This window comes from Lutjanus erythropterus, chromosome 21 (assembly GCF_056507025.1).
Source record: "Lutjanus erythropterus isolate fLutEry1 chromosome 21, fLutEry1.hap2, whole genome shotgun sequence".
NCBI lineage: Eukaryota > Metazoa > Chordata > Actinopteri > Lutjaniformes > Lutjanidae > Lutjanus > Lutjanus erythropterus.
The window spans coordinates 15,986,130-16,006,510 of NC_139337.1; the positions used below are offsets into that span (position 1 = coordinate 15,986,130).

Here is a 20,381-nt window from a genome sequence, read left to right on the forward strand (position 1 = left end):
GTACCTTCAAGTCAGGAGATATTTTATTCATTATTTCCCTCCTTGCTAATAATATTGATCATTCTTTGCTGCTGTCGGCCGTCTGTGTCATCCCCGGTTTGACCCTTTGAGCCAACTGTTGGTGGAAAACTAACATTTTCTCTCAGCTCATTAAGATAGTTGGCTGGTCATTCAGTATAGATCTAATAAGCTTTGACTGAAACTTACCAGACAGTGAAATTAGTTGGCTTCAGCTTTACATACAAGTTGAGTTGTCCTCTAAAAACAGCTGTGTCACAGCTCTTGGCCTACCCTGGTGTCAGTTATTTTTGGTCTACTTGCCAACTGCAGCACCTTTTTTTTTTTTTTCCAGTGGTGAACTGAGGCAGAAACTGGGAATCGCGACAATCGTGCCCTCGTGAAAAATGTGGTGTTGGAGGCCCTTCAGGGGCAACAGCTGTTATTATAGGGACATGGAGCAGTTTACTGGTAAGCCACTGAGCTTTGCAAGGACACAAGCGCGCAGGGTCAGTTTGGATCAGAGGTTAATGGTCAACTCCGACTCTGCGAAAGCACACCGCTGCATTTTTGCACCGTTCTTGGTTCATTACCCCGACCGAAGGGGAGGTGGGAGGTGTTTGCTGATCAGAGTTTATGCTGTTATACTCTAACTATAAATAATGAGGAGAGATGTATCTCGGCTCAGATGTCTTTGGCCAAGTGCAGGCAGGGTATAAAAGTAAATGCTGGGTATAAATTGAGAAAGATACCTGCTTCCTAGAGTCAGCGCTCTTGTTATATGGTCCATTGTTTCACATAGTGGGTCAGATGAAAACTTTGGGGTCATAGCCCCAGAGAGCTGAATGCTGTCCATGAGCATCTTTTTCAATTTACTTTACTGCAGGGCTCAAATGAAATTGTACTAGGTTGCAGTTTTTTTTCTTTTTTCCCTTTTTTGCACCATTTTGACCTGTGGAAGAAAGTAAAGCAAAGTAAAGTAATGTGAATGTGTCCCTCTAAGCCCCTTTTTTTAAAATTCATGTTCATATATTTATCTTCTTTTGCTTAATGAATCATGTTTTTTAGGAATTATAATTTTCCCTTTTCTCTAATATCATTATTTAATTAATTTTCACTGCCCTTTTTTTAAAGTGTCATTAGTGTTTTGGCAATATTGCTTACAAAATATTGATGCCAATAAAGCATATTGAATTGAAAAACTAAAAGTAATGCAAACTACAGGATATCTGCAGGTCCTTTAAAAAGTCTAAAATCTAATAATCTGAACTTCAGGCCTTAAAATGTCTGAGTATGTCTCTTAAAATTATCTTAAAAATTGATTGAATTGTGCAGTTAATGTAACTTTTACAACTTAACTTTGTAACTTTTTGTGCAGTTAATGTAACTTTTACAAAGTTGCATTAACCTCCTAACCTGGGAAAAAAACTGTATTGATCACACCCTAATGACTACAAACTAAAACCAACATTGAACCAATAACCACTAGTGCAAACTGTGCATGTACTTTTATGCTGGTATGGACTTGTTTAAACTTGCAGCAACCCTGAAACTAAAGAGAGGTAAAGTGAGTGTGTCCCTGTACTCCCCCTCTCTCCAGAGAAGTTTCCTGGTCACAGAGAACACGCTGCATATCGCACATAATGCCATCTTTATTCATTCAAGATATTATAATGCCATGGAAAACTTTTTAAATGGTTTTGGAAAACCATGAGCTTGCAGGTCTTTTTCTTAGAAGTAAGATGAAATTAGCATTTCAGGTCAGTCAGAGCGCACACTGTTATCTCACTCAGTCATAAGGTCCATAATAATCAGGGTTATTGGGCAAGTCTATCTTCTCTAGATGTTTTACATAACAGTGTGCACGAGAAGTACAAAATCTGATCCCTGGTAAAAGTAGAAGTACTGATTCAACTTCTTTACTCAAGTAAACGTGAGAAGGTACAGGCTCTGACATTTACTTGGAGTAGGTAAGTAAAAAGCCCTCTGAAGGACATTTCTACTAGCTATTTCTGTGCAAAGCTAACTGAACCTCACCTTTTCTCCATGGTCTTTTTTGTCTTATGTCTTCTACATGCTTTTCGTCATGTTACATCTGTTGTGTATGATGATGGACGCCAAAAAATCATCTAATTGTCCCATCCGTTTAGATTGAAACTGGTGATGCTGGGAAGATGCTGTGCAATGATGCAGATTTAAATGAATCAATTATTCCCCTCAAATGCATTACAAATAAAGTAACAAGCCTGTTTTGAAAATATAAGGAGTAGAGAGTACAGATATAAAGACAGATAAAACAGATAGAATGTAGAGAGTAAAAGTAAAATGTTGTCATACAAATAAGTACTCAAGTAAAGTACAGATGCCTGAAAACTCAGTGCTCCCCCTCTTTCCATAGAAGCTTGAAATTTAAGATAAGGTTTCCTGGTCACAGAGAACACACTGCATATCACATATAATTTCATCTTTATTCCTTTTAAGATATAATAAAACACCATAGAAAACTTTATAATGGTTTTGGCAAACCATGAGCTTGCAGGCCCTTTTCTCAGAAGTAACTTGAAATCAGCATTTGTAGGCTATTAAAAAAAAGAAAAGATCTTCCCAAGGAGAATTTTTCTTAATGCTTTAATGCTAACAACCTTCCTAATTCTCCCCCTAATTCCATCTGCAGCCAAAGAAACTCCATATATCTTAAGAAATATAGCTTTTATGTTCAACTACATTGCTATCTCATTTTTTCTCACTAAAACGGTACCTCTGCATATAAATTGCAGTGCAGAGAGACTTGTGAGATGGAATAGATTATATTGTTGTGCAGCATGATCGATGATACCCCTGAAAATGATCATTTCTGAAAACATACCGGGGACCCTGGGACAGTATTTTTTGGAACAGAGACCTTTTTGTTTTTGAAATACATATTTTAAGATGTGTCCTCAAGCCACTCAGTGCAGCAGCATAAAAAAGCATTACAGTCAGAGTTATAAAAAGTGATGTATCCTCTGTATCTAGCAGCAGTATCATCATGGTGCAGTGATGTGAGATGATGGATTGATTGTTCTCTGTTTCGGACATGTGCTGTCACTCTGTGATAGAAAGGCAGGAACTTGAGCGCTGTGCAGCTGCTGTGTTAACGTACATGATACACCATCTGATCGAGAGAGGTGCGTTTCCACTGATGGAAGGGATTACTGCTGGATATGTTCTATGTGATGATTTGTCCAAAAAGATTTTGCCGTTTGGGGGTTACTTTCTACTTTTTTATGAGAAACATGAATGCAATTGCATTGCAGCTTAGTTCTAATTATTTCTTATTTCTATTTACAAATACAAGCATATTGATTGTAACAAAGCAAGGCCAGTGTGTAATCTTCACTCTCCTTGTAAATTGGCCTGCCTTCTGGTCTTTAATAGATTTTGGGCCTCATGTTGAACTATTTTTCAGAATTAAAGTTCTCGTATCTTCTTCTAAAGTTACTTTTTATTTACATGCCATGCCAAATACTACTACTGCATTTATCAAATATTATTATATTATATAATATTATTAAAAATTGCAAACTGCAAACATGATTTGTTTGATCAATCAGTTCATTAATCTGCTCTCATATGATAGTAAACTGAATACCTTAAGGTTTGGACTATTGGTTTAATAAACACACAATCTAGGCTCTTGTGCTGTGGGAAGTTATAATGGGTATTTTTCACTATTTTCTAACATTTAATAGACAAAATGATAAACTAGGAAAAGAATCGTCAGATTAATTGGCAATGACAATGATCATTAGTTGCGGCATCAATCAAAATCCTAACAAGACATCTTGTGGTATTACGCTGAAAAAACCACCATTAATTTCATACAAAAAGTTTGACACAAAATATCCATCATTAAACAGTATGTACTGTTTTCATTTTACTTTGTTGTATTTTTGGAAGCATTCTGAAGGTTTTTCTGAGAAATTTGTAATATATTTACTGTAGTAAATCATAAAATAACCATGATATATTGTCAAAGATTAAGGAAACGTGCTAAATTGAAATACTGGCTTCTCTGACAAAAACGCTACAGCCAGTATGTTCTCCTTTGAAATTTTCACTTCGGGCTGGAATAACTGCTTTTGTTTTGGCCGCACAGCCTCTTTCACAATTATTAGAGTTCAAATTAACGCAGAATGTTTGTCGAATGAGTTCATGTCTGTTCATTAGTCGTGGGAAGTCATTTTGTTCTCAGGAGAATGGGCTTAGCTTTACACTGACAGACATCTGACAGTTATAAACTTACAGTGTAGGACTCATCCCTTGTCATGGTCAAAGTGTGTTGCGTAACGTTGCACTCGTCTTGCACTTATGTCGGTTCAGTGTCCTTGCAGCCTGTAGGCAACCTGCCTGAGCTCCAAGTCTGTGGAGAAGGGGATGAGGGAACAACTTGCTTCAACCATAGATCATATATTAAAAATGGATTCAGCATTTAGTGGTTAAGTACCAGGTCTCAACTAGGCACATAAAGATCTTTGCTTCTTAGATAAATTATAAACAGCAGAATTATTCCATATTCTTCCATGTTTCATCAGTGAGATCTAGTTTAGTTCATATGTCATTAGCTCACTGTTCTTTACTCTCTAAAAATATTTGGTTAAGGCCTGTGTTTTTGTTCTAAATCCTCATTCAAATGTACTTTTAAGTGTTTCATCCATCACTGTATATGTTTTTTTAATCCTCAGCTCAGAGAGATGAAATGGACGTCAAAGTGCCGAGCTGTCTTACTAACACCCTGAGCTGTTTAGATGTCAGACAAATCCAGAAAGAGAGGAGAGAGCAGATTTAGTCCAGCTGTTTGTCTCTCCCAGTAATTTAGCAGAAAAATGTGTTATTGTAAGGCCTCAGCTGGTAAATATGGTGTAGCTTCACTTTTCCAGGTTCATTTATCACTGAGATACAAATAAAATGTAAGGGAGTGCATAGCAAGCACATCACGCAACTCTCAATCACTCTTTCCACACACATCTAATAGTTGGCGGTGGTCATAGCGTAGTGAATGGCATATCTTGGAGCCACAGGGTGAAAAGTTATCTCGGACTCTTATAAGTTCTCCTGATTTCTCTGACACATCCTCGTGGATACATTGCAAACTTCATATTACCCAAAAGAGGGCACCTTCATGGCTGGCATTGAAATAAGGTCTGCATAAGCAATCTGTTTCCTACTGGCTCCACATCTGGACACTTGGGATTCCATAACCCTGAGTTTGTAATTTCATAAATATAGAAGTGTGTCCTAGAAACAAGACTGTAACCTGGGTGGGGGTTACTGAGGATAGATTGGTAGGTAGGACGTCTCAATGGACCGAGATGACTTTCACTTATTTTGTCTCCTCTCTGTCATGGGTGTCTCTGTAACACAATCCTAGTGATACAGCGGGATGATTGACAGTTGTGCTTGCTTGCCTTACAGAGCATTTGCCGAAACTGCAGCCCAGGCCTTATTCAGCAGCCAGGTAAGGTGACAGAAAAATAAGAATTCAGCTTACATTTTGTACTGCATGACTATGTACTGTGCGCAAATGGGCTGTCTTAGTAGGACTGTGTATTGGCAAGACTCTGGCAATACGATACAAGTCACAAGACAGGGTTACAATTCAATATATTGTGATATATTGTGATACTGTAAGCAAACTGATATTTTGCAGGGTTTTTAAAAATCTAATTTCAGGAAACTGTCACAGTATACAGAATCTACCACTGTAGGCATAAAATATGAATAAAAATAAGTTAACTTTTTTAAAATACCATCACAACAGTGGGATCTACATTTGTACATCGAACATTATAGCACTACTTTTTATGTAATCTAAGCAGAAACATGTGTTTACTTCTTCCAGTCTCAATTTACATTGTCATGTTAGAATGGAAGCATCAGTTGCTAAAAATAGATTACAGCACTGCCATAAATCTTTTCATGAAGATAATAATTAAAAATCACGATGCAGTGTTTTTGAGAATTGTTACAGTATCACAAAGCATAATATTGCAATACTTAATTGTATCTATTTTCTGACATGCCTATTTTTTACCGCCTTTTTTTTTTTTTTTTAGTATTCATAAGTACACATCTGTCGTCCTCTCACCACTTGATCGTGATGTCTTCCTTGTTTCCACAGGCATAGATTTCTGGGGGTGACGCAGGGGACAGTATTTAGAACACATGTGTATGTCTCCCTCAATAAAAACATGAAAGTAATAAAAGGCTTTTATTTTAATGAACCACTATAAAGTGACTCTTAGATGCAACGAAGCCTCTAGTAAAGTAGATGGTGGCAGTATGCAACATCAAAAGAAATGGTTGGAATCTGCAATTCTGTGAGCAGTCCTGTGATTTTGACTGTCTTGGCTTGAGTGTAGACTTTTATTTTCTTTTTTTTCCAGAATTATTTACAGCAGGGGTTTTCAAAGTCTGAGGCTGTGGGTCTCCCTTCAGACAAAGCTTGGAAAAAGGGACCCCCACTTAGTTTATTTGCTCAGTTTCACTCAATTTCTGTGCGATGAGGATTATGTAATTTAATCCTATAGCCACTCAACAGTTGAACAGTAATCACATAACACACATATATACTATTCTATGTGATCTACTGTTATAACTAGTGTAATAACCCCTGGGGAGGCCTGCCTCCCACTTCTAAAACCTCTAATTAAGAAGCTTTAACAAAGTCTCATTCTCTAATAGATTTGAACACTTTAATCAGTTGTAAACAAAATGTTTTGTATTGTCATTTTCTGTCAGCTTAAGTAACAGTAGATTAAGATGTACGTATGTTTTGAATGTGCAGAAAGTTTTGAACATAAGCAGAAATCTTGCTGAAACATCACTGAAGCTGTAACTGAGCTATTGAAGTCCAGTGGGTTATAAATTAATTAAAACAAATGAATCGACATGAAAAGGCGCCACATGCACATTTTAAAGAGGTTGTTTCCCCAGACAGACACAAATAATGATGGAAGAGTAAAAAATTCCTACTGTTGACTCAGCAGGGATAACATTAAATGATAGAAGTTGATCTAAAGGAGAATAAACATTTGAAAGCACCACAGAATTCCTGAGTGCTTTACTGCATCATATTCTGTTATATTTTTAAGTGTCACCTGCTTGGATTTTGTTTTCTTTTACATAAACAAAAGCATTACCACCATAAATCAATGCAGAAAAGGCACAAATTGATGCATAAAAAATCACTAGAATGCAGGAAATGAAGTGTGTGATGCTCAAAATATCCTAGTCGGCCTAATACACATCTCCCACAATGTTGAAAGAAAACTTTGCTACTTTCAACTGGTGTTTCATAACTGCACAATAAAAATATATTAGAAAAAACATACAAAGACATTAATCATTCATGGAGAAGAGTTGAATCATTGGATATGTTTCTGTATTAAATAAAGCTTCTGCATAATTTTGTAGTTTAAGAGTAAACTGCTTTGGCAACAGCGTATTTGTGTTCATGCCAGTAAAGCTATTTGAATTGAGTCCATGAGTCTGATGACTTTCCCAGTGACACTGAATAGTTCAGATATGGTTCTTTTCTTTTTTTTAAAAAACTTTTTGTAGTGGTGGCTGCAATAGAGATATGACCCCCCTTCCACTCATTTATTTAGATATTTTTAAATACCCCTGATTAATTCTACGCAAGAGTCTCTTAAGAGAATAATTATGCAACTGGGTTGTATTTTAATAATGGGGAAGATGGAAAGCAAATATTTCTAAAAATCATACAGCGTTGATTACAAATACATAAGAAAATCCAGACATAGTTGGGCTTGAATAGCAACATGATCGCCAGATAGAAACTGAGACAAAAATATATCCAGTTCTTTTTGTCAGTGGTCATAAATGTTCGTATAATTTACAGCCTAAGTTAGTTCTTTTTAAGATGCTGGATAGGATGTATTATTCCCCTGAGTGAAATGTAATTTTTATGTTGGGTTTGCAAGAAGAAGAGATATTGTTTTATGCACATATTTTGGTCTTGTAACCCTATAATTCATTCTAGAAATCTGTTGTTGATATTTTATCCCTGTGCATACAGCATAATGTATTACTAAATAAAACCCCAACTTTGTTTATTAAGTAGCACTAGACAAGGCAGTCAAGTTCACATAATATAATATATATTGATCTCGCACTATTGGCAGCTAGAAAATGCATTGCTCACCACTGGAGATCTGCTATTTTGCCAGCTGCTTCACAGCGGTGGATAGAGCTTTCAAATTACCTGACATTTGATAGGGTTTATTATAACATCAAAGGGAAGCTCCATGAATTATATAAAGTGTGGCATTTTCATTTGAATTTTGATTTTTGGAGACATTCAGAACATGGTTTATAAAGAAGCAAAAATATTATCTGAATTCATGATGTATAGACCTTTATAGTAAGAAGTATATGTGTATGTATTTGTCTAAAGTTTGTTATGACCCTGTACGTAGTAGTCCATGTGATGTGTTCTTCAGCCTGGATCAGTATTTGTTGATGTAATTCCCTAATAAGTCCAGTAATGGGTGAAAAAATGTGCACAAATGAACGGACTGTAAATATTGTGTAGCCTTTAGCAAGTTGTTCTTAGTTTAAATAGGCCCAAGTGTTCCATCTTTTTGCCTCACTTAGCCAGTCATCGATTTGCTCTTCCTGTTAAGCTAGTACCCATTAGGTTTGCTTTAAAGCTCGTGTGGAACAGCAACATCTAACGCAATGTCAAAACTTCTCTGCTCCTCTCATTAGTCCCTCACTTAGCTGCTTATATATATATATATATATATATATATATCTGTGTGTGTGTGTGTGTGTGTGTGTATGTGTATGTTTGTGCAGAGAGACAGAGCGGACACGAGAGATGGTGGCTGTAGTTTATCAGATGGTGCAGAGACATTAGAGGCCTGCATTATTGATGCTGTGGTCAATAGAGGTCTCTAGTGGCCCACAGGAACTGGAGAGTGAAGGATGAGAGAGCGTGAGAGTTCTTCAGCCGGTAGTGTAGACTGGAGCGGAGGATAGGCAGTTTTATTGAAGCAAGACAGACAGGAAGTTATTTTTGCTCATTCCTAGCTGCTTTTTTTTCATTCTAGGATGATTGTCATTGTGTAGATCAGTTATTCTCAACCAGGGGTACTTTTATCCAAGGGGATACTTCTGCAGTTGGCAGGGGTTACAGTCATTAACAGTTCATAAAATGTGTTATTATGCAAACAGAGAAATTAAAGTAGTTAGCTAAAAGTAATGGATAATTGGTTGAAACAAAAGTAGTGGACAAAGAGTTGAAATAATTAGCTTAAAGTAATGGATGAATGGCTGAAATATTTGGCTAAAAATTATGGATAATTGGTTTAAATATTTCGCTTAACATAATGGCCAAACAGTTGAAGTAGTTAGCATAAAATAATGGGTAAATGGTTGGAAAAAAACAACTTCTGCCACTTTAAATCCAGTGTAGGAAAAGATATTACAATAATATCCATTTTCTACAATCAATAGAGTTTGAAAACAGTCTGTTTAAAAAACTGTTAGACTGTTACTTAGAACACGATGGGTGATGTTGATGATGAGGTACTTGAGCTCCCTTGAAATGGCTGCGTATGTCAGACACAAAAGTTTTGGAACCACTGACTGGTTTAGATCAAAATTTAGCACATTTCAATGCCATGACTATGCCTGTCACGATAATAACGTAACTGACTTATTGAGGTCATGTGAAAGTACCTGTTATGTTTACACGGGTGTTTGGTTACATAAATATATCACCAACATTTTAGGCAACACGATGCCAGAATAAGCAGCATGGTTTTATCCACCATATTAAGACCTTAGCTTTTTTTTAACAGCGCCCAAGCCAGATTATCAGAAAAAGAACAATACTGTGATACATTTTGCTGTCATTCCTTGTCACGCTGCTTCTGTTTTCATCGTTGTGTGTGTCAGAGTTTCACAGTGGGCGGGGCTCAGGCCGCTCCTCTACGCACACAGAGACAGTGAACCAGGTGAAATGAAGATAACGTGTTACTCAAGGCTAATAGGTGTTTTCCCTGACGACTGCATAATTCTAGCCAGAAAGTTTGCAAAGTCCAAATGGACGTGATTTCAAAGCCGTACTCCACAGCTCCAGTGTAGGAACACTTTGGGTTTAAGCTGAATGAGAGAGGATAAGGATATTTTGATATTTTTCACATTCCAGCCCCTCTGTTTTCCCTCTGCTTCTGTATTTCACTCTGTTATTCACTTCATCTCCCTGCTTGTCACTGTCTGTATGCTTTGCACACACACTCTCACTCACACACCGTTGTTTCCCTGTATCTCTTGTCTTCTTCCATTTCAAACTCCCTGTGTTACCATCTCTATAGCTCCTGTCTCCGGCACCCAGGAAAGCTGCATTTTGTCTTCAACGTAGTAGAAATCCCAGCATGCTCTGGGCGGCCTGCGGGGAGGCGAGGCTTGTGTACCGGCTGGCTGTTTGACCTCATCAATCCTGTCCTGCTTTTCCCAGGGAAGGCTGAATCCTCTGGCAGAGCGGCTCTGCCAAAGGTAATGAGTACACTGGAAAATGGAGAGCTTAAACTAGATTGTGCAAATTTGTGAACTCTTGGTCTTGGCTGATATATTTATTGGTCCTGGCTGATAAGTGTTCATATTTGTGAGTACAAGTGTTCAGGGTCTGCAATAGATGTAACCCCTGACTCATAGGGAGAGAAAAATGGCTAGGTTGAAATCCTGCCACACTTAACTTTACCATCCCTTTTTCGCCTTTGTTTTGTTTCAATAAAAATTACAGTAGCTGGGGTGGGGGTGGGGGGGGGTTCTGGGCTGCTCGTTCTCCTTCAAATATTACAGTTCAAGAGGTTCTTGAGAAAAATTGAAGGCAAGTGTGGAACAGAATATCAGAAAATTGTGCAGTCAGTGTCTCCATGAAGCTGCAGAACTCGAGGCAGTAGGGATTCAACCTGTTTCTGCTGCGTGTTTTTTCAGGCTTCTGTTGAAACTCTGTTTTAATGTGTGTGACTAAACTAAAAAAAGAACAAGCTTTGGGCCTGCTGTGTGTGGTTAATTAAAGAATTAATTTAAATTAGAGCAAGTAAATCCTCTCTACCACAGACTCTATGGATTCCTGTTGGAGCTCATGAGTTTGCCTATTAGTATGTCTGAGAATATTAAGTAGATCAATTAATAGATTGGTAGGGCCCACAGTGACTTGTCAGCATTGTTGTAATTACTCTCATTATTTTAAATGCTTGCTAATGGCCTCTGACCCTAGATCCATGTGAGTTTGAGACCCAACTGCTCCTTCCAGCCTCCCTCTGACCTGTCGGTGCCCTTCATAATGGTTGGACCAGGCACAGGAGTTGCTCCCTTCATTGGCTTCCTACAACAAAGGTATGGCAAATTTAATAACACCTTATGACGTTAGCTTTCACCATAATAAGTGACATATAACAGGGTTCCCATGTGTGCTGGAAATCCTTGAAAATGCTAGGGTTTTAAAGCTACTTCAAGGAGTTTTTAACTGGTTATGAAACCATCCCAATTTAATACTGACGCCTTTTCATGACATAAGCAAGCAAGACCATCCGTAAGAAGTTTAGTTATTTCTATGTAATTATTTTTAATGCCTGCCGCCGGGTCAGATTTTCCTTGAAATCTGGTGATGATCAGATAAAATGAGATGAACCTGTGTTTACATTTTTCCAGGCAAGGTTGTAGTGAATTGTATGTTAGACAGTTAAAATAAAGCAGGAGGAGGTTGTAGTTTCTATAATTTTATTTTTGATTGTATAAAAAATATGCAAGTTACTCATAATAGCTTTAATGTGCTTTAATCTGCTTGCAATTGTAATTAGGTTAGTTTCATAATAAATCACTATCTGACTGAGAAGTCCACTTTTCAGTCTAAGTGCTTTTGCCTCTTGCACAAAATGAAGACGACTCTGCTTGAGCCTCATTTGCAATTCTGAGGCTTGTTTTGGTGTGATAAAAGGCTTGGAGGTTGAAAAATACAAATCATGGTTGAAATGAGGACCAAATTGTTGAGCAGCCTCCTGTAAAGTTTGTAAAAAGGACATGTGGCTTTTAACAATGGCAGAGTCTGTGCCCTTGAGCCATGTAAAGGGTAAGCCGTGGTAGTGAATTATCCGTACATTTATTTAAAGTTAGCTGGAAATTTTGCAGGCTAAATGACTGCCAATTTTTGTGAGGATTGAGGGTAATACAATGTAGTAGTACTAGTATTGTATGTCAGTTATGGCATAGACTGCTGGGGGTGTTTTGGTTTCACCTTCGTGTGGAAAATTGCCCGCAGAACATATAACATTTTTAGGTGTAGCTTACTAGATTATTTTAGTGTTTTAGATTAGTCTGCGACTCACATTCTGGTCTAAGCTGTCATTAGGTATTAGTAAAGCAATAAAGATTTTATTGTATTTGAAGTTTTTTGTCTAGTAATTGTTTTTGACTCAGCCAGGTCAGTTTGTCAAAATCATAAATTATTAATACTTTTCAATACCATACATTTAAAAAGAATACAGTACTAATTTGATAGTATTGAAAGTACTGAAACTATTAAAAAATGATCAATGTGTGCATTGATCCAGTGAATTTTTCTGCACTGTTTGCAGGTTGTTAATTTAAAAAAACAGACTGCTTTATTGTTTACCTAGGACTTTTATTTCTCCTTTTGATGTGGTATCGAAAAGAGTTGTGTATAGAAGGTTAAAATTCTGGTTTTGGGGGGCCCTTGGATAGAGTGTGCGCCCCATGTACGGAGGCTATGAGTCCTCTGTAGTGGCCGTTAGTTTGACTCCTGCCCATCGCCCTTTGCTACATACACAGTATGTGTATAACTGTGTAATTTAACACTGCCGTAAGGTGTTTTAAAAGCATGAAAATGCACCTTGAAAAGTACTTGAATTTGACTTTGGAAAAGGCGTAAGAACACTGATTTCATCAAATAAGAGAGGCATGGTGTATATTGAGATCCCTCATTTTGCAAATGCTTCCCTCAAGAGGAATCAAGTGCATGTGGTAATGTACTTGATCCTGCTGATATTGTAAATGTTAAGATATGCTGCTGAAGTAGGTCAGCTAAATGTTCATGTCGAGCATCAGAAACATGCAGGTTATATGCTGATTGTTGCGCTCTGTGATACGGATTATTCCAGCTAAAATTCTGCACCCAGTAATGAATATTCACCATGTTCAAGTGATGTTAAGTGCACATCATCTATGCATATTTTTGAGTAATCTGCAGAGACAATTAAATGAGACCCTGTTCAAAGCCGATAAAAGTCCACGTCATGTACATCTCATAAGGCATAATAAATCTAGCAGCGAGGGCTGTGATCACGTCAGGGATTATTTCAGATGCTTCACGCGTCTCACCAGGAATAAATTAGGCCCTCTCTCCGATGCACAAGTTTATGACTCGGGCCTGTAATGAAGAGCCCGGAGTCAAAGCAGCACATGCAGCTTTATTGATTTGAAAGTAAAAAGTCCAGTAGGTGGTGGCCACTTTGTTGGAGTAAATCATTGCTTGTAATTGCAGAAGAGGTGGTGTGAGGATATCGACTGTTAGCTGAGTACGTCGCAGTTTCTCTCCAGCTTGTTAAACCAAATGCTTGAAGAGAGCTATCATTTGGAAGAAAACGTTATATTTTGTTTAATTTTCTGAGGTTCAGAATTGATGGCTAAATCAAGATTGCAAGATGATGACCTGTCAGAAGGGTTTAATGTGACTGCAGCTTCTCTATCCAGGCTAATGGCTGTGTGTTGAACCGAGCCCACAGCGCACCATGACTTGTTAGAAAGTGGAGTAAGCCTTTTTAGTCAGACTGACATGTCTAACTCTTGGGTGGCTTTGTGTAAATGAGGTTGCGCCCCAGTCAACTCCAATTGTCTCTAAATCCCCCGGACGTCTGCTCTGTTGAGGCGGGTGGCGTCAGTGGGTGATTGCTCGGAGAGGTGACACGACACTGGCTGAAGTGATAGCGATGGTGGATTGTCTGCAGCAGATTCGGGAGGAGGATGAGTGGTCATCTGGGGTGAGAAGTGTTTGCGCCTTTGGGAGGCAAGAGTACCGAAGATAGCGCACGTTTTTCGGACTGACCTGGTTCCACCACTCGTCTTCTTAATGATCAAGGTTGAGCCAGAGGGACGGTGCTCCGGTGGAAGGCAGTGATATGAACACATCAGTCTTACTTTGATCCTTACAGCAGTATCCAAACATTGCTCTCTAAAATCTAAGATATCAAAATACACATTTGAGTGTTTTATTAATGGTCTGTCCTTGCAGAGCGCTGCTTGTCAGTGCAAGCTAAACACTCAGACCATGATTGATTTTAAGTGGCTTTGTTTCATAATACAACAACTCCAACGCCTCATCAGATGCATCCTTGCGAGTTCAGTGTTGGGTATTTGTGTGATAACTTTTTATGTGAAGGTGCGTCATTACACTGGCATAACCATGCCATGACACCTGTCATAACATGTAGGAGTCTATATGAATGTTCATGACTGTTGTGTCATTCAGTCAATTATGCCATTTTTAATGCAAAGCTGACATTATTTGAAATGTCTTTGTTATGAGAACTTGACAAATATCAAGCCAATAATGTCTTTTTATGACAGAGATGACAAAGATATTGACAGGTTATGCTGTCTTGGTCAATGTCAAGTTGCCATAACAAACACATTATTGGTTTGATAAATGACAAGTTGTCATAACAAGAACTAAATTACCTTGGCACTGTACTCTGTCATCAAACTGGCCTTGTAACATTTAACGTCTTTATGACATGTCCAAAATGTACCACTTTACTTGAGGTCAAGGAAAATATTCATGGCACACTTATAATGGTCTCATGACAGCCAATGTCAAAACAAACCACATATGACAGTTTAATGTAATGTTAAAACATAAAGCTAAACAGTTTCTGTGAGTTTGATAATGTTAGGTTGTTATAACAAAGATTTTGACAGGTTATGCTGTCCTTGTTAAAGACTAGTTGTTATAACAATGTGAAGTTGTCGTGACAAAGACATTATTGGCTTTCCTAAAGTCAAGTTGTCGTGACAAAGACATCATCGCAAAGGCATCTCAAACAATGGCAACTTGTCAATGTCAACAATGTCATAATGGACCGAGTGGTAAGAGTCAACTATAAAAACTCCTTCGTGACAGGTGTCATGACGTGGTTATGACAGTGTAATGACAGTCTTATTTACATCCCTTCAAATATAGTGTTACCTTTCTTTTATTTTCTATTTTTGTTTTTCTTAACAAGAGACTCTTCACTGTTAGAGTGTGAACTCATTTGAACCAGTTCATCAGCTCGACTGTCTCCACAGCCTCCTTTCCCTCTCTCTGTGTCTCATCCTCTCCCCTGCCAGCTGCGTATTGTGCTGGAGGATTGTAAAAACCTGTCATGGCGCGCGGCATTATACAGAATCTAACTTGAGATTCCAAACAAAGCCTCGGCGGCTGACGCTGCACTCTGATAGGAGATAACAATCACCAGTTTGTCAACGGGACACCGTATCTGCCTCGAGGCTCAAGAAGGGTCCTGTTAGCAACAAAACAACATGGGGACATTTCGATCTCCCTACCTCTCCCCCCCTCCTTCCACTCCCACTGTTAATCGATGTCTGTTTTCAAAAGTACTTTGTATGAGTTTGTATCGCCGGTAACAAGTGGAAGAAGACTCTCTAAAGGTCAGAGGCTCACTTGGTGGTGCCAAGAGATTTTAATAAGCCCCCTCCCCGCCAGTAGTCCGGTATTGATTGCCGTGGTTTGTGTGGAAGGATTATTTGGAGAGGGTATTTTCCAGCGTCTTTCTACGTAGCTGGGAGCAGTGACAGTTAAGCAAATATTGTATTTTAACAGAGTGGTTAGCCTTAATCTCCTTAACAGCTCTAACAAGCTTTTCTTTTGGAAAAAAATCTGTTTGCTCAGTTTAATATTTAGGTTTGCCAGAAGGCATACTTGGCACATTCAATATGACAACCTTTATTAAAGTTTGTGTGAACAAATATTGAGCTTCCATTTATCAGTCTAACCAGACAGCTGATTACAATTAGGCTACAGCGTCTTGCTACTCAGCATTGTACTGTATTATGAAAACAATTTGAATTCAACACGTGGAATGTATATGGGTGTAATTCTGCAATGTAATTTCAGTGATTAAGCCCCGAGCTGTTGTTGTATTTGTTTTTTTCTTTTTTTTTTTTGCTCTTGTATTTGTATGCTTAAAAAGCCAGTCAGCAGCATGGAGTTGCAAAGAAAACGGATGAAAGATATGAGATAATTGGGATGTTTACCAAGTCTTCACCTCAGCTCTCTGTGCAGTTTCCCCCTCCTGCTGATCATCTGAATGGCGCTGAAAGGCAACTGCTTCTGATTTCGACCCCAAATGGAGTGCTCTGTAGCTGCTGCCTTCCCCCTTGGGATTGTGTTGCAGCCTGTTATAGCGTGGGTATGTGATGTGATGTGATTTGTATTCAGAGAAAGGCGCCGGTGTGGTCTACTCAGAATGGAATCCAGGTTTTTCATATTGGTATTGATCCCTTTAGGGCAGGCGGCGAGAGGAGAGAGACGAACCCACTAAAATGAGTTTACTTGAGGCTGTTTGCAGATCAGAAGAATCTCGTCCAGGATGCTAATGGACGGGATCTGAGCATTTGGATCTAGTCAGCCAGACAGCTCTGTTACTGAGGTCCATTCATAGATTCAAAGTTCAAACAAACTTCTTCTCTAAAGCACTTTTATTAACTGGTCAACTTCTCATTTAATTAATGAGGTTGTTTCTTTTTTTTTCAGTATTCACAATCAGACTCGCATTGATTAAGATTATTCATTAAGGCTAATTGGTATATAGCTGCAACTAATGACTGATTAGCCTGTTTATTATTTAAAAAAATAAGTTGTAGTCTATAAAATGTCAGAAAACAGCAAGTGTCCACCAAATTTTTTTTTTATAAACTAAGGTGACGTCTTCACATTGTTTGTTCTGTCTGAACGACAAACCAAAAGTTATTGAATTTACAATGACAGAAAGTCAAACACAGAAAAAAGTGCAAATACTTTGCTACACTGAAACCAGCAAATGACAGTTTTCTCTTGTGTTGTAACAACCTCTCAAACATTTTTAAACACCTCCCTGTAGAAGCACGTAAAACAAGTGCTCTGCCCTTCATTCTCCTCTAAACCAATTTAAAGTTTTATCAGCAATTAGCAACAAAATGAGCTAATGTTAATTCAAATACAATCCATTTTAAAACTTTATTTAAAAGAACAATATGTAGAAAAATGCGTACTGCAGTCCAAATAGCGAGTGGGAGCCATAGATGGTATATTAAATATAGTTGAACCCTTATTTAAAATACAGTCTGTGGTTGAAGCAAGCTGTTTCCCCCTTCTCAGGCAAGCTGCAGAAACACTGCAGGAGTGCAAGACACACATAACATTGTAAATTGACAATAACAAGCGACGACGATTCCTCCACTGAAAGTTGATCAGCTGTTTATAACTGACAGTTGTCTGTCAATGTAAAAAAAAAAAAGCCTGTTATCCTGAAATAAAAGCTTACCCTTCTGAAAAAACACTCTGCAGCTTAAAGTTTGAAGTTTATGAACATATTCAACAAACTCCTTCTAAAAGATTATTGATGGTTTCTTGTGACTCATAAACAGAAACGTACTTATTCGGCAAATATTCAGCATTAATTTGACTTGTAATTCAAATAATTTGAATTTGATCAGTATTAAAACTGTCAAACTAAAACCTTTATAGAAATTTCAAAGAAGGACATGCTAGCTGTGTCCTTCTTGTCAATTTAGCATGTTTCCATAATCTCTGATGGCATATGATGGTAATTTTATGATTTATTACAGATTTGTCCTTTTAAAAGGAAAGGTTTCTCCTGCTACATTTCTTTTACCTGACTTTGGTTTTGACCTTCATACTTGCTTGATTGACATCAACATTTCTTTTCTTGTCAAAGATGTTTCCATCTTGTCCTTGTACATTTCATAAAAAAACACTAACATGAATTTTGATAGCCTGTCTTCTGTGAAAGCAGTCTTGTCTTGTTTATTGTTCCCACATGAAACAGATTCATTCAACTTTTAGATTCACTCCACATTTTTGCTGATCCTGGAAAGTTTCTCTGTACTTACTTAACTTTTTAATCTGAGTTTAAGACATATACATACTAGGGCATTCACTGCTTCCAAAAAGTACTCAACTAGTAGCAGGAGATCTATTTTTTTTTTTTACCTAATAATAATAATCATCAGTTCTTATTAAAAAAAATTCTTAAATACAGTCAGTAAAGGTTAACTAATGTAGGCAGAACCAAAGTCTTTAACTGGTTCTGAAAGGTTGTTTAGAAATGACTGTTATCTTCTTGGACTAAGCTGTGATTGGAGTCATCTAAATACCTTAAATTTTATTTATTTAACATGGGATAATATAGAAAAAGATTGTTCAAACACTGTCAAATACTGTCGACTTCAGATATAACTTTTGAAACCACTGTAGCAATCTTGCCAATCAACACGCTGGTTTCTTCAAGTTGATGAATGTATTGGTTTATTGAAATAAAATAAAATAAAATAAAATGAATAGACACTGACAGCGATGTCAGCAGTTATAATGACACTATACATATTATTAACATACATCTTGCCCACATGGCAAGTGTAAAGAGAAATGCAAAACTTACTCATTACTCGTAATGAAACACCGTAAAAAAAAGTGCATGGTGGTAAAAGATATTCCAGTGGCAAAGTAGCACATTGTTAAAGTAATGTATGACAGCTACAGCCACAGCGCCCCCAACAGCATATCTGCTGCAGGTACATTGGCATTGCTTTATTACTGCACCATGCTAAAACCACAGATTAGTCAACCCCAATGCGACAATGTGGTTTTCATAGTTGACTAGTCAGTGAAACCCCTAATATGTACATGTGTACTTTTGTGACATCACACCTAGTTTAGGGGTCAGTCATGTTCCAATATGCAACTTACACAAGTATGATGGGACAACTTTATACATAAATGTAGGTAGAACGTTACTAACAAAATAAAAGATTCAATCAAAATGTACTCATATTGTTTAGACAATTCGCTCTCAAAATAAACTTTTCGCAAGTCTTGTCTCTGTTTCCCTGGAAACACATAGAATTTAATAACTAATAACTAGAAAATAAGTAAGTCTTATCTCTGTTTCCCTGGAAACACACAGGATTTAATAACTAAAAACTTGAAAACAAGCCAGTACAACTCCTATGTAATGAAAGCAGGTTTGCTACTACTGCAAGTAGGGTGGCCCTGAGTGACAGTGATGATTTCTAGTCGAGCTTACGTTGACGTTTACGAGATCATGGGATTTCCCAAGCTGAATAAATACTACACATATAAATACAAAACTGCTTTTCAAGCTCACTCTTGCTGTAACTAAGATATCTGCTGAAACAAATAATTTAGCATGGACAGATTTAGCAAATGTATCTGCAAACTTCACATGTATTTTTAAGCAAGTTGTGACTCACCGACACAGCTGATGGAGGATGCTGAACAGAGTTTTTATGTAATCCAAACATTTCCAATAACTCTGGAGAGTTTTTAAGTCCAAAAGTCAAAATTAACTGAAAAAGCCAGATGTAATAATTTCCAAACTTTACAACATGTTTTTATCTAAAGATATATTCTGCTTCAGTCTATATTTGTTGCCATTTAATCTTTATAAAACAATATGTAAACATATAAAACTGTAAGGTCTCCAGCTTGTTGCACACAAGGGAAGCAGGCACATGTAGGCGGTCTGCAGCAATCAAACAGCACCATTAATTATATTCACTAAAGAAAATTGATTTAATTATTGTATAAATATTACTTTAAGACCATAAATACATACATACATACATATGACCGTACATACATACATACACATACATACATACATACATATGACCATACATACATACATACATATGACCATACATGCATACATCCATACATACATATGAGCATACATACATACATACATATGAGCATACATACATACATACATACATATGAGCATAAATACATGCATACATACATATGAGCATACATACATACATACATACATATGAGCATACATACATATGAGCATACATACATACATACGTACATACATATGAGCATACATACATATAATCATACATTCATACATATGGCCGAACATATGACCATGCATACAAACATACATACATATGACCATACATACATATGACCATGCATACATACATACATACATACATATGAGCATACATACATACATACATACATACATACATACATACATACA

The 20,381-nt window shown here is 37.3% G+C and overlaps 1 protein-coding gene across 2 annotated transcripts in view; it reads left to right on the top strand.

Moving 5' to 3' along the window:
• Positions 1-20,381, top strand: part of mtrr (5-methyltetrahydrofolate-homocysteine methyltransferase reductase) — a 65,622-nt gene that overhangs the window by 8,755 nt on the left and 36,486 nt on the right. For both annotated transcript variants that reach the window (XM_084746789.1, XM_084746788.1), the window contains exons 10-12: positions 5,452-5,494; positions 10,383-10,563; positions 11,291-11,409. In XM_084746789.1, the coding sequence (XP_084602915.1) occupies positions 5,452-5,494; positions 10,383-10,563; positions 11,291-11,409 (343 nt within the window). The remainder of the gene's footprint in view (positions 1-5,451; positions 5,495-10,382; positions 10,564-11,290; positions 11,410-20,381) is intronic.